This window comes from Corvus hawaiiensis, chromosome 11 (genome assembly GCF_020740725.1).
Source record: "Corvus hawaiiensis isolate bCorHaw1 chromosome 11, bCorHaw1.pri.cur, whole genome shotgun sequence".
NCBI lineage: Eukaryota > Metazoa > Chordata > Aves > Passeriformes > Corvidae > Corvus > Corvus hawaiiensis.
The window spans coordinates 12,589,724-12,603,180 of NC_063223.1; the positions used below are offsets into that span (position 1 = coordinate 12,589,724).

General features: G+C 44.6%; 1 protein-coding gene across 7 annotated transcripts in view; it reads left to right on the top strand.

The window, feature by feature from the left end:
- The window catches only part of GRIP2 (glutamate receptor interacting protein 2), a 266,386-nt gene that overhangs the window by 179,388 nt on the left and 73,541 nt on the right, over nucleotides 1-13,457 (top strand). The window contains exon 1 of one of the 7 annotated variants that reach the window (XM_048315463.1): nucleotides 4,154-4,924. The exons of the other annotated variants lie outside the window; for them this stretch is intronic. Within the exon in view, the coding sequence (XP_048171420.1) occupies nucleotides 4,885-4,924 (40 nt within the window). The 5' untranslated portion in view covers nucleotides 4,154-4,884. Of the gene's footprint in view, nucleotides 1-4,153; nucleotides 4,925-13,457 lie in introns of those variants that run through there. 7 annotated transcript variants of the gene reach the window in all.

Here is a 13,457-nt window from a genome sequence, read left to right on the forward strand (position 1 = left end):
TTTGTTGGGATGACCTTTGCTAACAAGGTCCCTGAACGAGCTCTTTTGTATCATTAGAGCTGGCTGGGGAATAAAGGACCTTGTACTTTACTGCAGCCTATTTGTCTTTCACTGTTTCTCTTATCAGCACTGGGGTCCCCAACTCCATAGTGTCCTAGTCTGATTACCCAGAAAAATGTGCAAGAACCATTGTGTTGTGCTCTGGTGGTGGAGAGAATGGATGGGGGTCTTGGAAGTACCCTTAGCAGCGCTCTCTGTCTCAGTGCTCTGCATGTGTGTGTGCAGCAAGGGTTCTAATTGCTTACTGGATGGGTCAATTTATCTTTCAGTGTTCATTACCCGTAATAAATTAATGTTTAGGACTGGCTGGTGGAATTTGCACTTAAAGAAAAGAACAATAAAGGGCTTCTTCCTCTGGCTCCATTATTAAGCTGTTTTAATAGCCTTTTCCTTAAAGATTTTTTTTTTCAAGTCCCTTCTCCATTTGCCATAAAAATATATTGATGAAACGATGCATTGCATTTTGGGGTTGTATGTAAAAATCAGGGCATCTGCTTAGACCAGAGATGAGGCCTGAGGCTGATATGCAGTTGTCTGGGGTTTCTAAATAAGCACAACTATGTAAAATTGGAGCAGATGCAATGGAGCAAATATGCAGCCAGTGGGTAGCTGGGTAATCAGCTGTGAAGTCTCTTCCACCAAGAGAGTGATGGGTCATCCTTTTGTCCCTCCTCCTCTGCCCTGCCTGTTGCAACCAAAAATCAATCAAGGAAGGGTTCAGGCTGTCCAAGCTTCTTGATTTTGTGCAGAGATGGTTAGAATTCCCAGTAAAAACCATCTTTCCCAGTAAGACAACTGGAAGCACTGGGTCTGCTGTGCCAGAAACAAGCCTTGAGAGGGTGGATGCGCAGGAAGATGAGTCCCCAGCCCCAGGGAGACCCTGATGTGCAGGCGTGTATTATTAAATGGAAGAAATAGGATGAAAAGAAGGAGATGGCAAAGGAAAATCTTAATTTAACATCTGAATTTAAAAAAAGTAGAAAGCATCTGTGTCAGTCTCTTCTGAATCTTCCTTAACCCAAAGCAATTTCTGTTGCTATTAATATCATTTCATATGCGGTTGCAACTTTGGAGTTTCTCTGTGCTCTGTAAGTGCATGTGGTTGGGGGTTTTTCCTCATCGTTTTCTTGTGGCTCACTGTTCATTATGTTCATTCAGCTGTCTTCAGAGATTCTCCTGAGGCTTCCTAATGTGGAGTGATGTAAGATTCTCTCCATGTTCTCCACAGCTCAGAGCATGTTCCGCGCTAAATGGTTCATGTCAGGATCTCGTGTGAGTGTTCCACAGTCCTGTGACTTCTGACAAGGATCCTTTTGGATGTGCTTAAATAAGTAATGGTTACAAATACCCATCAAACATTGGACTAAATAATGGATATTCTGAATAGCCTGTGATCTTCCCTCTGCTGTACTCCTTGTCTTGTTTGCATAAAAATGTATTCTGTAAATGTCATCCCAACCAATTTAGGCCATGTAAGGTTTGCAGCATCACTCCCACCGAGGTTCTGGGAGGATTTGTAAGGCAGCTCTGGGGAGAGATGTATGAGGCTCCTGAGCAGGACAGGATGTGTTGGGTACAAGAAATGCTAAGCCGAGCACTAGTACATGTCTGTGCATGGAAGGGTAGATACTCCTTACTTACAACACATGAATTTTACTCAAAGGTCAGCCTGTTCCTGAGAAAAGTAAATGCCCATTTCTCTAGAGTGGTGGCTTATTCACTGGCATCACCACTTCAGTTGTATGGATGAGAGCCACGAGGCTGCATGGATGGATGTTTCCAGTAGGGACCACCCAGAAGCTCTCCAGCCATGGACTGTCCTCGGCCTGTGCTGTCTTTCTCCTTGAGCATTTTATAGTGAAGCGGGCAGGGGAGGGTGCAAGAAAGCATTCCCTAAACCCTCTTTCCTCCTGGGATGGTAATAGGAGATCAGAATATGCCAAAAAAACAGAACTGAGATTTTTTTTCTTTTCTTTTTTTTCCTGTGAAAAGACTTTTTAAACATCCCACCTCCACAAAATCAACTTCTTTTTAAAACCATACATTCGTAGGTGAGGCTTGTATGTAGTTGATATTGCAAGAGCATTTTTGGAAAGCTGCTAATTCTGAGCACACAAGCTTAAAGTTTATGTCAAGAAGGTACAGGACAATGCACAGATTGTTCCTGAAAAATTAGAGCTCTACATACTCTTCCTCGAGTTTGTCACCATAGTTCAGGTTGATGCCTCATGCTCTTATGACACCTACACGTTTTGATGCTATACCATTTGTTTTTGGGCTGCCTTGTTTTGTTGGGGTGTGTGGTGTATCCTTTCCCTTCCCCATGAGAAACTTAAGCTGTTCACTTCAACTGGTTTTAATATAGTGCCACCTGAAATATGAAGAAAGTGTTGTGTTTGTGGATTTTGGCCAGAAACCATAAAGTAAACATCTTTATCCTCTTCAGGCTCCTGGTGCACTGGTGTCTTGCCAAGCAGCTCAACGAATGCCACCAGCAGTCCTGGGCCTGAAATGCCCAAATGCCTCTTCCTTCTCCACCAGCATCAGAGGAATGGCGCAGCTCCAGCCAGTTCTCATCCACAAAAACAAGAAGCTTCAACTGTGTATTAGACCTGTCTTCTCACACACTTTCTTCGTGCAGCAGATATTCTGGGAAGAATTTTATGGTGGTGTAAACACAAACAATTGTTTTTGGTTTTTCTTTAAAACACCATTTTGGAAACATCCGTTTCATGGCCTCCAAAGCAATGGGCTATTCTCAAATTAGCAGCTTCTTGTATTTGTGGTGCGACTGGTGATGTTTTTTCCTTTAAGATGAAATTTCTCTGCAGCAAAAGCATTAATAGCTGTGTGAAAAGATTTCTAATTATAAATTTTGCCTCAATTGCTAATTAAGTCTATTGTCAGACTGAACAACTTCTTTTAAACAAATTATGGACCAAAATATCTCTTTTGTGAGTAGTTTTTTATTACTTAGTAATTTTATTGCTTTTGTATAAGTTGTCCACTCATGAAACAGCTGAGTTGGAACCACAATAGAGATGCTGCTGCATTTCAATCTGCACAAGAACTCTGGCATTAGGCTGAAACCCAGTTATCCTCCTCCATGCAGACTTAGGGTCCCCAGGTCTGTAAAAATTTCCTGCTGGCACATTCAGATGTGTTTAGGTCCTCTTGATTTAACCTGATTTCTTTCCTAAGGAAAAAAGACTTAACCTTGCTGCCTCTCCATGAGCTTCCTTCTAAATTTTTAACCTCTTGGCCACCTTCAGACAAATCTAGTAGCAGTATCAACCATGACTGGACCCTCATACAAAAATGTAGATGCCTTTTTTGCCTTAGTCCATGCATGTCTTGATCTCTCTTCACTGTTCGTAGGTATAATCTTGCTGAAATAGATGACAGTAGTTCTCAAGGCAATAGGGTGACTATGGAGAACATTGCCATGAGCTGGTTGGCACAGTTTGCATCTCACAGCTTGGCTGAGGAGGGGACCTGCACAGTGCTGGAGGACTGACCCTGTGCACACCCTTACAGCCCCATGGCCAGGGCGCTGGCATACCCTGCATGCTCTGGGTCTTCAACATAAGTCAGCCAACTTTTCCATTTTAGTAGTGAAGGAAGAAGGCACTGGTTTACTGCAACCATTTCTTCCTAGGACAGTGCCCTATCCCCCGCACAGTGCAGGACCAGCAGTTTTGAGGGAAGCCATGCAGCATCTTGTCCTGGGGTGCCAAACTCCCTGTGACCAGCTGGCTCCCAGCACTGCCCCCAAAGCCTCCTCTAGCCAAAATCTCAACACAGGACTTGCATGCATTTTGCCCGTGCTGATTCCTCCGCCCTTCCTAAGAAAGGGTTAAACCGAGTTTTCAGCAAATGCTGTACGGAGGACACAAGACTGCAGCCTCATATTCCCTTACGAGCACCGTGTGCGTGTGTTTGGAAGGCAGTGTAATGCTTTGACAGCAGCTTGACATTGCCTTGAAAGGTGCTGGAGGCTCTGCAAGCACTTGCCAAGAGGGGGTGGGGGAGAGGAAAGTGTGTCAGGCAACACTGCAGTCGCAGCCTCTTCTTGTGCTCAGCCCCGCTGCTGCTGCTGCTGCTGCTGCTGCTGCAACTCGGGGGCTGCTGCCCAAGTTCTGGCGCTGAGCGCGGCGCGGGGGCAGCGCTGCCTCCGCCGCAGCACCACCGGCCCGCCCTCCTCCCGTCTCTTTCTTTATTCCCCCACCCCCCGTCTGAAATGCCCCTGAAAGCCACCGAGGGGCTCGGGCAGGAAGGGGCCAGCACATCTCCACGGGATGATGCCCGCTCTCCGCCGGCGGGGCGCGGGGTGGAATTCCGCCGGGAATGAAGTGCCCGCTCGACATTTGCTGCATCTGCCGGAGCGTCAGGGTTCAGTGGCTGCCTCCCCTTCAACCAGCTGTTCCGGTTAATCACTGCGCTTCCAACTTTTGCTTGGCAATGCCTGATGGCCAGTGGAGCCGAAAGAACTAGCACGGGATTTTCAGGTCCTCATAAAAAACCCCCCATACCCTTCATTTTCCTATTTCTGCGCAGGACTGGCGACCCGCACGTTAAACAGCCGTGTAAAGATATTTCTTCCTAAAGGATTGCCACATTTCTGAGTCCTCGCAAACTGGAGAGCCCCGGACGATTTGTGTTCGATCTCGCTGCCGGGAAGTGCGGGAGCCGCGTGTGCGCTGCAGCCGCGCTCGGCGGTGGGAGGCAGCCGGGACTGGCTGGGAAGGGATTCCAGCGCAGGCAGGGAGAGAGAACGGAGCGGCTCTTACAGTTAGTTGAATGATTTGATAGATAACAGCAGACATGCTTTGTGGACTGAAAAAGGATTTGCAGTCAGACTTTGGTGAGTGAGCCTTGTCTGTATTTTTTTTTCCTCCCTTGTCCAGTAGTTTACTTTTGTTTAATCTGATTTTCTTTAAGTATCTTTAATATCATTAACAGTTTCATGTGCTACTTTGAAAGTGGTTTTACAAATCCAAACCGTTGCATGCAAACTTAATTGCTTTGATTTGTGAAATATATCTTTGCTTCTCTGTAAAGAATTTCTCCCTGTGACCACTGGAGAGTACCCTTCAGGCTGCCTTCTCCTTCTCCACCTGGAAGATTGGCACAGGGGCTGTTCTTATGGCACCTCAGATATTGCTGAGCTGTTTTGTCTTTTTAAAAAATAAAATTTAAATGTAGCTCTTTATTTTCCAGGATCAATTCGTGAATGGTCTGGGCATTCAGCAATGGTGAATAGGGTGCTGGGAGGGAAGATGGGGGCAAGGGACTCTGCTGAATGTGGTGGGATCACTGCCATTGCCCCACCTCCTATATAATCTACTATTACCTTGTCTAATAAATATTTCAGCTCCTTCTAGAAATCTGCCATTTCAGTGAGCTGCTAACTCCTGTTTTAGATACCTGGGGTGAGCAATTCACTATTACTGTAAAGTATTAAAAAAAATGTATTTCATTTCTGCAAAAGAGTAGGTAGACGTGTATAGAAGGACACCTTTACAAAGGGCAGACATCAAATACTGGCACCAGTCTTTCCAGGATGGACGGGGTTTTATATTTCTAACTGAGTGCAATATTCAGGTACTTTGTTGCATGCTGTAGCTTTGCTTGTTGCAGCTGAATGTGCTGCATGGAGCTTGTCTTCAGCTCTGATGCAAGCATTTCTCTTCTGAAAGCAAGGACGTTGGAGTTGGAAATACAGAGGTAATTTATGGTTTCTGAATCATTTTGCACTGCCTGAAGGGATGTAGTGAGACTGACTTTGTCCTCTCCCTGGCATCAAGAAACCCTAAAGCATGAACCTAACTTTAGAAAATTGTTTTCCCTCCCTTAATCTGGGGGTAAAATGAACCAGGTGGAAAGCAGTTTAGCCTGGCTGTGTTGCCTAATCCCATGGATGGTGATTGATGCAATGCCCACCTACTCTACCAGCACAGGAAGAAGCATTTTTGGGGCTTATTTTGAAGCTGCCAGAGACACGTTGATAAGTCCTGATAGGCCGAGGGAGTCTGGGTGTGGGACTTAACAGGGCAGGAATGCACTTGTTCCATGGAAAGATCAAAAGAACTTGGCAGGAGCTCACACTTCTCTTGGGGCTGAGCCAGGAGCAGGGCACTGGCTCAGAGGTGGCTGACACTGACTGTGCTGGAGGGGTCTCCTCGATGCCACCAGCCACAGAGGGCTCTCTTGTGAAGCTTTTGCAACATGTCACCAGAGACACCTGGTGCTTCAAGGTTGCTGTGTTGTTGCAGATGGTGATATTGTCTGGATGCTGGGTGATCAAATGAGAAATTTTCCTGATGTCAGCCCCAAACATTTCTGGAGAATCTTGGGTCAATGTTGTGTTATGTACAAGGGAATGGTGCAGTCACCGGGTGGGTAAGGAGGCCTTTTTTACCCTGGTGTGAGACCCTCACAGCTTATGCATGTGGTGTTCCTGAGGACCAAGCCCATACTTTCATGGGAATGCTTTCTGGAAATCTAGAATGGAAGCAATGAAGGGAATTGCAATCTTATCACTCATTTTAGCATTTTAAGTGGAATAGGTGAAACCAGATGGATTGTTTCAAAGAAGCACCCAAACATTTCAGAAGTGCTTTCTGGGCCCACCACTATTAGGGTATTGGCGATTTCTTTTCTTTCCTTCAGTTGCTCTCAGATTTTTTTGATGGTACTTTTTAATAATAGAGAGATTTTGTCTGACCTTCAGAATGGAAGGGTCAGAAAATGCAAAGTAGCAGTGACGTTTTATGGGAGGTGGGGGGAGTGTTTATCTTGTAGTTAAGAGTGAGTGGTTCTGCTGATAGGAGGGTGATAGTGTGTTTCCACAAGAGTGTTTGTAGTCCTGCTATTGGAGGGCTTCCCTGAAATGCTTTACGGCCTCTCTGAAGTCCAGGAACACCTTCTATGTCCTGCTCTAGCAAACTTCACGTTCAGCTAGTCCTTACTGCAGGATCATTGCAGGAATGGGCAGAGCAACAGAACGCATTGAATCTCCTTTGTGCTGCTCCAAGTTACCCACAGAGGATCCCGTCCCAAACCAGCCCAAGTCAAATGTTAATTGAGGAGAGCACAGATGACCATTTTCTTTCAGATGTATCCATTTGGGTGACTTCACTATTTTTGATCTTTTTAAAATACAATTTGTATAGAAGGCAAAGGAAGAATAAAGACAGTAGATGAGTGAGGATCTTCAGTACTTTTCTCTTTGGGTTTGTTGTTTGGTTTTAGGTGTGGGGTTTTTTGTTGCCATTAGAAGCCATTCTTTTAGCATGAGATGGATTCTCTGCAGACTAAGGAGAGCAGCATTTCCTGTCCCTTTTTCCAGACTGGCAAACTGCACCCTTTATTGCACGGTGGGGATGGCCAGAAAAAGAGACCTGTTAATAGATCTCTGCCCCTTCCTGCTCTAGGTTTTTAAGGGATCAGCTCCCCTGTTTTCTCTCTGCTTGCCAAATAAGCAGGGGGAAGAATAGAGAAAAACATGCCTGAAAGGGATAGAAAACTAATGTGAGGAGCTAGAATAAGACAGGAGGAAATCTTCATAGATAAATCTCCTAGGAAGAAAGATTTTATCTTTCTTATTGAAGAATTCATCACAATAATGCTATTTAATATAACTCCTGCTCATCAGGCTGCTTACGTCACTTGTCAGCTTTGCCTCTGTTGCAGTCAAATGGAAGATTAAGAGAAAAACTAACTGGGGTGTGTGTACCAAGACAAACATCTCTGGGTCTGAATCATTGATCTTAATTTCCTTAAGTCAAAACTGGGCAGAGAGAGTTTGTGCTATTCCTCTGCCCTGAGATAGTATCGGCCATACCTATGATATCATCTATCCACATTGTATTTTAATATATCCAATCTGGAAACACCACATCAGCTCAAATTAATTCAGTAAACTGAGATATTAAGGAAAAGCTTTGATTATTTGCAATTTTGGTGCCTTTGCTTCCTGTCCTAACACAGATGACAGATTACTCCTTTCCCTCTGTGCATCACACTTCTGAATATCTGAAGAGAGTAATAATACTTTTTTTTCTTCTCCTTCTCTTCTTTTTAGCATAGAAAATTCATCTCTCCCCCCAGCCCCAGAAGCTGTGGTCTTGCAGATGTCTGACCAGCCTGCACTGATTCAATCTGCATGAACTCCAGCTGGGCCACATCGTTACTGAGCTGTGGTACCCAAGCCTGGGGACTGCATTCAAGCCAAGGCTTTTATCAGTGCTCAGTAAAATGAAAGGATGATTTTACAGATTTTGTAGACTATACCCACCTTACTTGTACCAGGGTATGAGCTCTTCTTGCGTATGACATGGCACTGTGGGTTTACATTTGGTTTGCAGCCCACAGTATCTGAAGAGTCCTTGATGTCATTTCGATAGATTTTCCTTCATTCATCAGATTGTTCCTGCCTGGGTCTGGTAGCTTGCATGCCCCTCTACCAAATTGTACATCTGTCTTTTCAAACATGTATGAGTCATTTTGGGTTCAAAATTTACTTTCCAGCCTCATTCCAGTCCCTCATGCCTGGTAGCTGTCAGTAAACTTAGTAAGATCAATCTCTTTGCAACCATCCAGGTCATTTAGTCAAAACTGGGAGCCATACCAGGCTGGTGAAGGGTCCCCACAGAACTTCATTTAATACACCTTTCCCTCCTGATTGTGAACAACTGATGAATTTTCTCAGTGTGTGGTTTTCCAATCAGTTTTGCATACACTTCATAATCATCTGTATCCTGCTTCCCAAACATACTTACAAAAATAGCATGTGAAACAGTGTCAGAAGCGTTTCTAAAATTGAGACATAGCAACTTGCATTTTCTGTCTATCCAGAAATGTTGCTCTCATATGGAAAGCAATTGAGTGGGCATGACTTATTTGTGGTAGATCCAGGTTTGCAGTTAGTCCTCCTCATTTGGTGTTAACAGCTCACACACAGAGAGTCAGCTCCAGGAACTGAAAGAGAGGATGATGGATTTGTCATTCTCTCGCCCCCACTCTGGTAGCATGTTGTTTTGGTTTGGTTTTTTTAAGCTGAACATTGCTTTATTTGTTCTTCAGCCTTGTGACTGACCCTCCTCCTTAGGGTCTTATGGATACCTGCTGATGGCTTTAGGACTTTGGTGACCAGGTCTATAAAGTTTTGTTGACTAAACTTTTAAGTGAGCTGATCTGTGCAGTCAAAATGAATTCTTGCTCTTTTCTAGCGATGACCCATTCCACTGAAATTGCTCTTTGTAGAAGAAAAAAGATGAAAGTAATATCCTACAGCTTTTCATGGCCTATAGAAATGAATTATTTTTTTATTCAGTTTTTCTCCTCTAGTATGGAGGTTACAGAGTTTTCCTCTCAAAAGTTTGTGTTCAAGCACATCTTTTTAGTACAGATTTGTTAAGAGAAGGATGTTTTTCAGTGCAGAGGCCAGAGAGTTTTAATACAAATGTTGGTCCACAGTATCAGTTGAACAACTGCTATAGAGGTTTTCTCTCCAGCATTAACTGTTGGAGTCCAGTTTCCAGCCCAGGCATTAACCTCCCTGCCAGCCTGCTTAAGAAAATCTCATTGCCACTGCAAGAGGTGCACTCTGGCTTAGAGTGACCCACAGAAGGGGACTGAGTTTCATGTGGTGTGTAAAGTCTTGCTTTTGGCTTTATGTCCAGGATCATTATTCTTTATAATGTTTTTTCTGTTTTATTAATCCATAGAAGCCAAGGGTAACTGCACTGCCAAAGTGTTTGCATATGTTAGGGCATGTAGGATTTGATTTCTTTTGAAAATGGACTGTTAAAATTGATTGTGTGCGGATGCCAATGTTTATTGCTTGTGACGTTATGCACCTAACTCAAGAGTGGAAATCATGCAACTTTACCCAGAAGGTCAGAAAAAGGTACTGGGCAACTTGGAGGGAAGGACACCTCTGCTTTTGTGTGTAGGCATGTGTAGGTGTTGCAAATAAAAGAAACAATTAAATATAACAAGTAATAATAATCAGAAGGCAGTGCTAATGCAGAGCCAGAGAAAAAAAAGTAGAGCAAAAATAAATATTTAGCAATGTTCATCAATTGACAATGGAATGCTACCAGGCATAAGAACATTTAAGGCTCTTTTCAGCTGTCAGTTCAGCTACTGCATAATTTTTAGCATGTGAGTAATCCCATCAGGGTAGGCATGGTCTTAAGCCTTGATAGGGTGGGGCCCCCAGGTCATTGTACGCCTGTCTATTCAAGGTGGCAGAATTCAGTTTCAAGAGAAACGTGCTTGTGTGGGCGTTAGGAGATTCTGAGTCTGTGACAGTCTGACTGCCAGTCTGCTTCTGATTTTTTTTTTCTTATAATATTATTATTATTATTATTATTCTGTTCATAACGAAAAAAAAATTACTAAGAGCTTGATGTTCTTAGCTGCCAAGTTTATTAATCTGTGGCTTTACAAATCAGTCTGGTAACTTGAAATGTGCAAAATCACACAGGATGAAGAATTTCTCTCCCTCCATTCCTAACAATTGCCACCCCCGATTTTTTTATTTCAATGGAAGTATTTTTTTTTTTCCTTTGACCGTGTGTTTTTGTTCAAGGATCTGATAATTACATGCTTGGAGATGATGGCTTTTCATAAGCATCTTTCCCAGCAATTTTCAACTGGAGATGTGGATAAAAATATCTCCCCATTTTTTTATCAGAAATGTTTTCAGTAATGTGCAATTATGAGCTCTGCCTTCATTCAATTCATCCTGGAAGAATTTGCTTCACAGGGAAATTCGTTTTCTAGCTGCTGTAGATGCCAGCATAGTTGGCAGCTGCAGGTTTTGTGGGGAGGAGGGAAAAGAAAGGCCCAAAATGGCCCTGTAAATTATTTAGTGTAGCTGAGAGATGAAGAGATGATCAACTCAATCACTTCTCACAACTGATCTGTTTTGTATTGTGCAGGTTCATGTTAGCAAGGTGGAAGGCACTGTGGTTTTCTTCCCAGCAATGCTCCAACTTCCAGTCTCAATATGTAATGAACACTTGCGTGATTTATCGTAACAAAGCTGTAAGTTAGGAACTGGCTCATGTCTGGGGAGAATAGCAGTGGTGAGAAGGACTGTGGAGCAGTTTCAAAGAGTATAAACGTGCTTTTGTCCTGGAAGGCAAGAACTTGTGCTGTAAGAGTATGATCTGGCTCCCTGCTGCCAGGTGTGTGGATGAAAACAGGATTTGTTGCATTCTTCTGCTTCATTGCATCTTCCTCTTCCCCAAAGGAGGGATGTAGGTCCTTGATCTGGTGCGTGCTTCTGTTTTGGAGGTCATGTGCCAAGTTGTTTGCAGAGATTGAGTAAACTAACTTGTTTGAGATTCCAAGTAATTCTTCCCTCCCAGCTTCTGTCCCTCCTCAGAGCCCTATCAGTACCTGGGGAGCCCAGAGGTCCAGCACACTCAGTCCCTGCCCTGTGAGAGCTCTCAACTGAGGCTGAGGGTGGGATGGCGCAGCTCCAGACAGCTGCTTTTCCAGCCAAATAGTCAAGCTACAGCATGGATCTGCTCCTCGGTCTTTGAGCAACCACATGCATGACCATACAAATGATGAGGGTCTGAGTCAAACCTCCAGCAGTCCCCAGTGTTGTCCCACCAGCCCACATGGTGGAGGTGTCCTAGCAATAAATCTGCTTCTCCATAAGATTTCAGTGGAGATCCCCTCCTTTCCCCTTGTGGGCATGATAGCTGATCCGTACAGGGTCCTTACTGCAGTGAATCGTTCACCCTGAAATGTGAGGGATGTGACCTGCTCCTGTCCCGGTGATTTATAGAGGATAATTTCTTTATGGAATGTGGTGCCATTTGGGTAGGATTAAACTCTTGGCATCAGATGAAGGTATATGTTTTTGCTAAGGGTTTTTTTCAATAATGTAATGAATTTCCCATGCAACCCACTGCGTAAACAGATCCTGTTCCTTCCTGCCATGAGACGCTGTGCTCTGCTGCTTCTGCTGCTAGAATGCCTCCAACCTGCAGCCCAGCAGTCCCCAGGAGCAGGGGGGATCTTGGGGCACCATCTCTGTAGGTTCATCCTCAGCTGATGCCTCTGCAGCAGTGAAACCATGCAGGGGAATCAGAGGGATGTGAGTTTGAGGTAGGAATGGACTACATGGCATCCTGGGATAGAGCCACAGAGATATGCCTGGAGTCAGTGGGAAGATGCTCAGGTGTGTACAGATCTGGATCAGACAGCCCAGGTGACAAACCTTGTACCTGTGGAGTTAAAATCAGGGTGAGGTTAGGAGAGCTCAGAGACAGAGGGTACGTCACTCATTGCTTCCTATTTTCCTCCAAAGCCAGGTGTCACTCTGTGGTCCATTGCTCTCTTGCCTGTTCTTGCTGTGCAGCATGTGGATCTTTTCCCTGCCATTCCCTGCTCCTTGCTGCTGTAGCCAGGCCATGGGAGGTGATTGCTGCCATCAGGGTGGTCGCAAATATCACCCAGCTCCAGGCTGGCTGCAGAGACAGTCGAGAGATAGGTGCCATGATTTGTGAGGCTGGGCAAGAGGCTTGAGAAAAGAGAGAAAATTTTGTTATTGTTAATTATAATAGCAACTTCAAAAAAGAATCAAAGAAACTCCTCTTCCCTCTTGTATTTCAATTTATCCCCAATCTTCTCACTCAAGTGAGCTTGGCAGAGGGGCCCCATCACTTTGAGGGGGGGATAAGCATTCACCTTGTGGGAACTGGAAAACAAAACATTTGGAAACTGTGGTGGAGGCGGGCGAACAGAGCTCCACTGGCTTTCCCTCCTTTTGAAAGGACCCTTTATCATCAGCAGCTGACTCCAGCAGCACCATGAGCTATAATAGGCAATTAGCTCCTAGAAGATTTGTGTGACACTGTGTTTTATAAGCAAACAGTCATGTGTGTTTAGTCATTAAATGGACCTGCTGTATCTGACGTTCAGGGAGACAATCTCTTCCCTCTCATCTCCCTGAGCACACGCTTAGCTCTCTTGCACCGCTGTGGACCCACAGACATCCATACTTGTGCAAAATTGGTGGAAATGTGTCATCAGCAGCTGCCTTTGGTTCTGGCATGCAGTGGCAAGAGGTAAACTCTGGGCAATATTTGTTCTCAGAGAATCCAGACTCCATCTGGGGGTTAGAGAGGTGGGAAAGGGAGATACCTGGTGTGGGGATGTCCCCCCATAATCCTGAAGACCTTTGATGAGGTGAGGAGCTGGGTGGGCACTTGCACAGCACCCTGCCAAGGGCTTGCATCCAAGTGGTTGCAGTGCTCCCCAGACTTCCCTGGACTTGGAAAGTAGTCAGGTTTAGTATTCATAGTTAATTTTAGATATACCTGCGCATGCTGCTCTTCCACACATCCATTACACATTCAACAGAACCT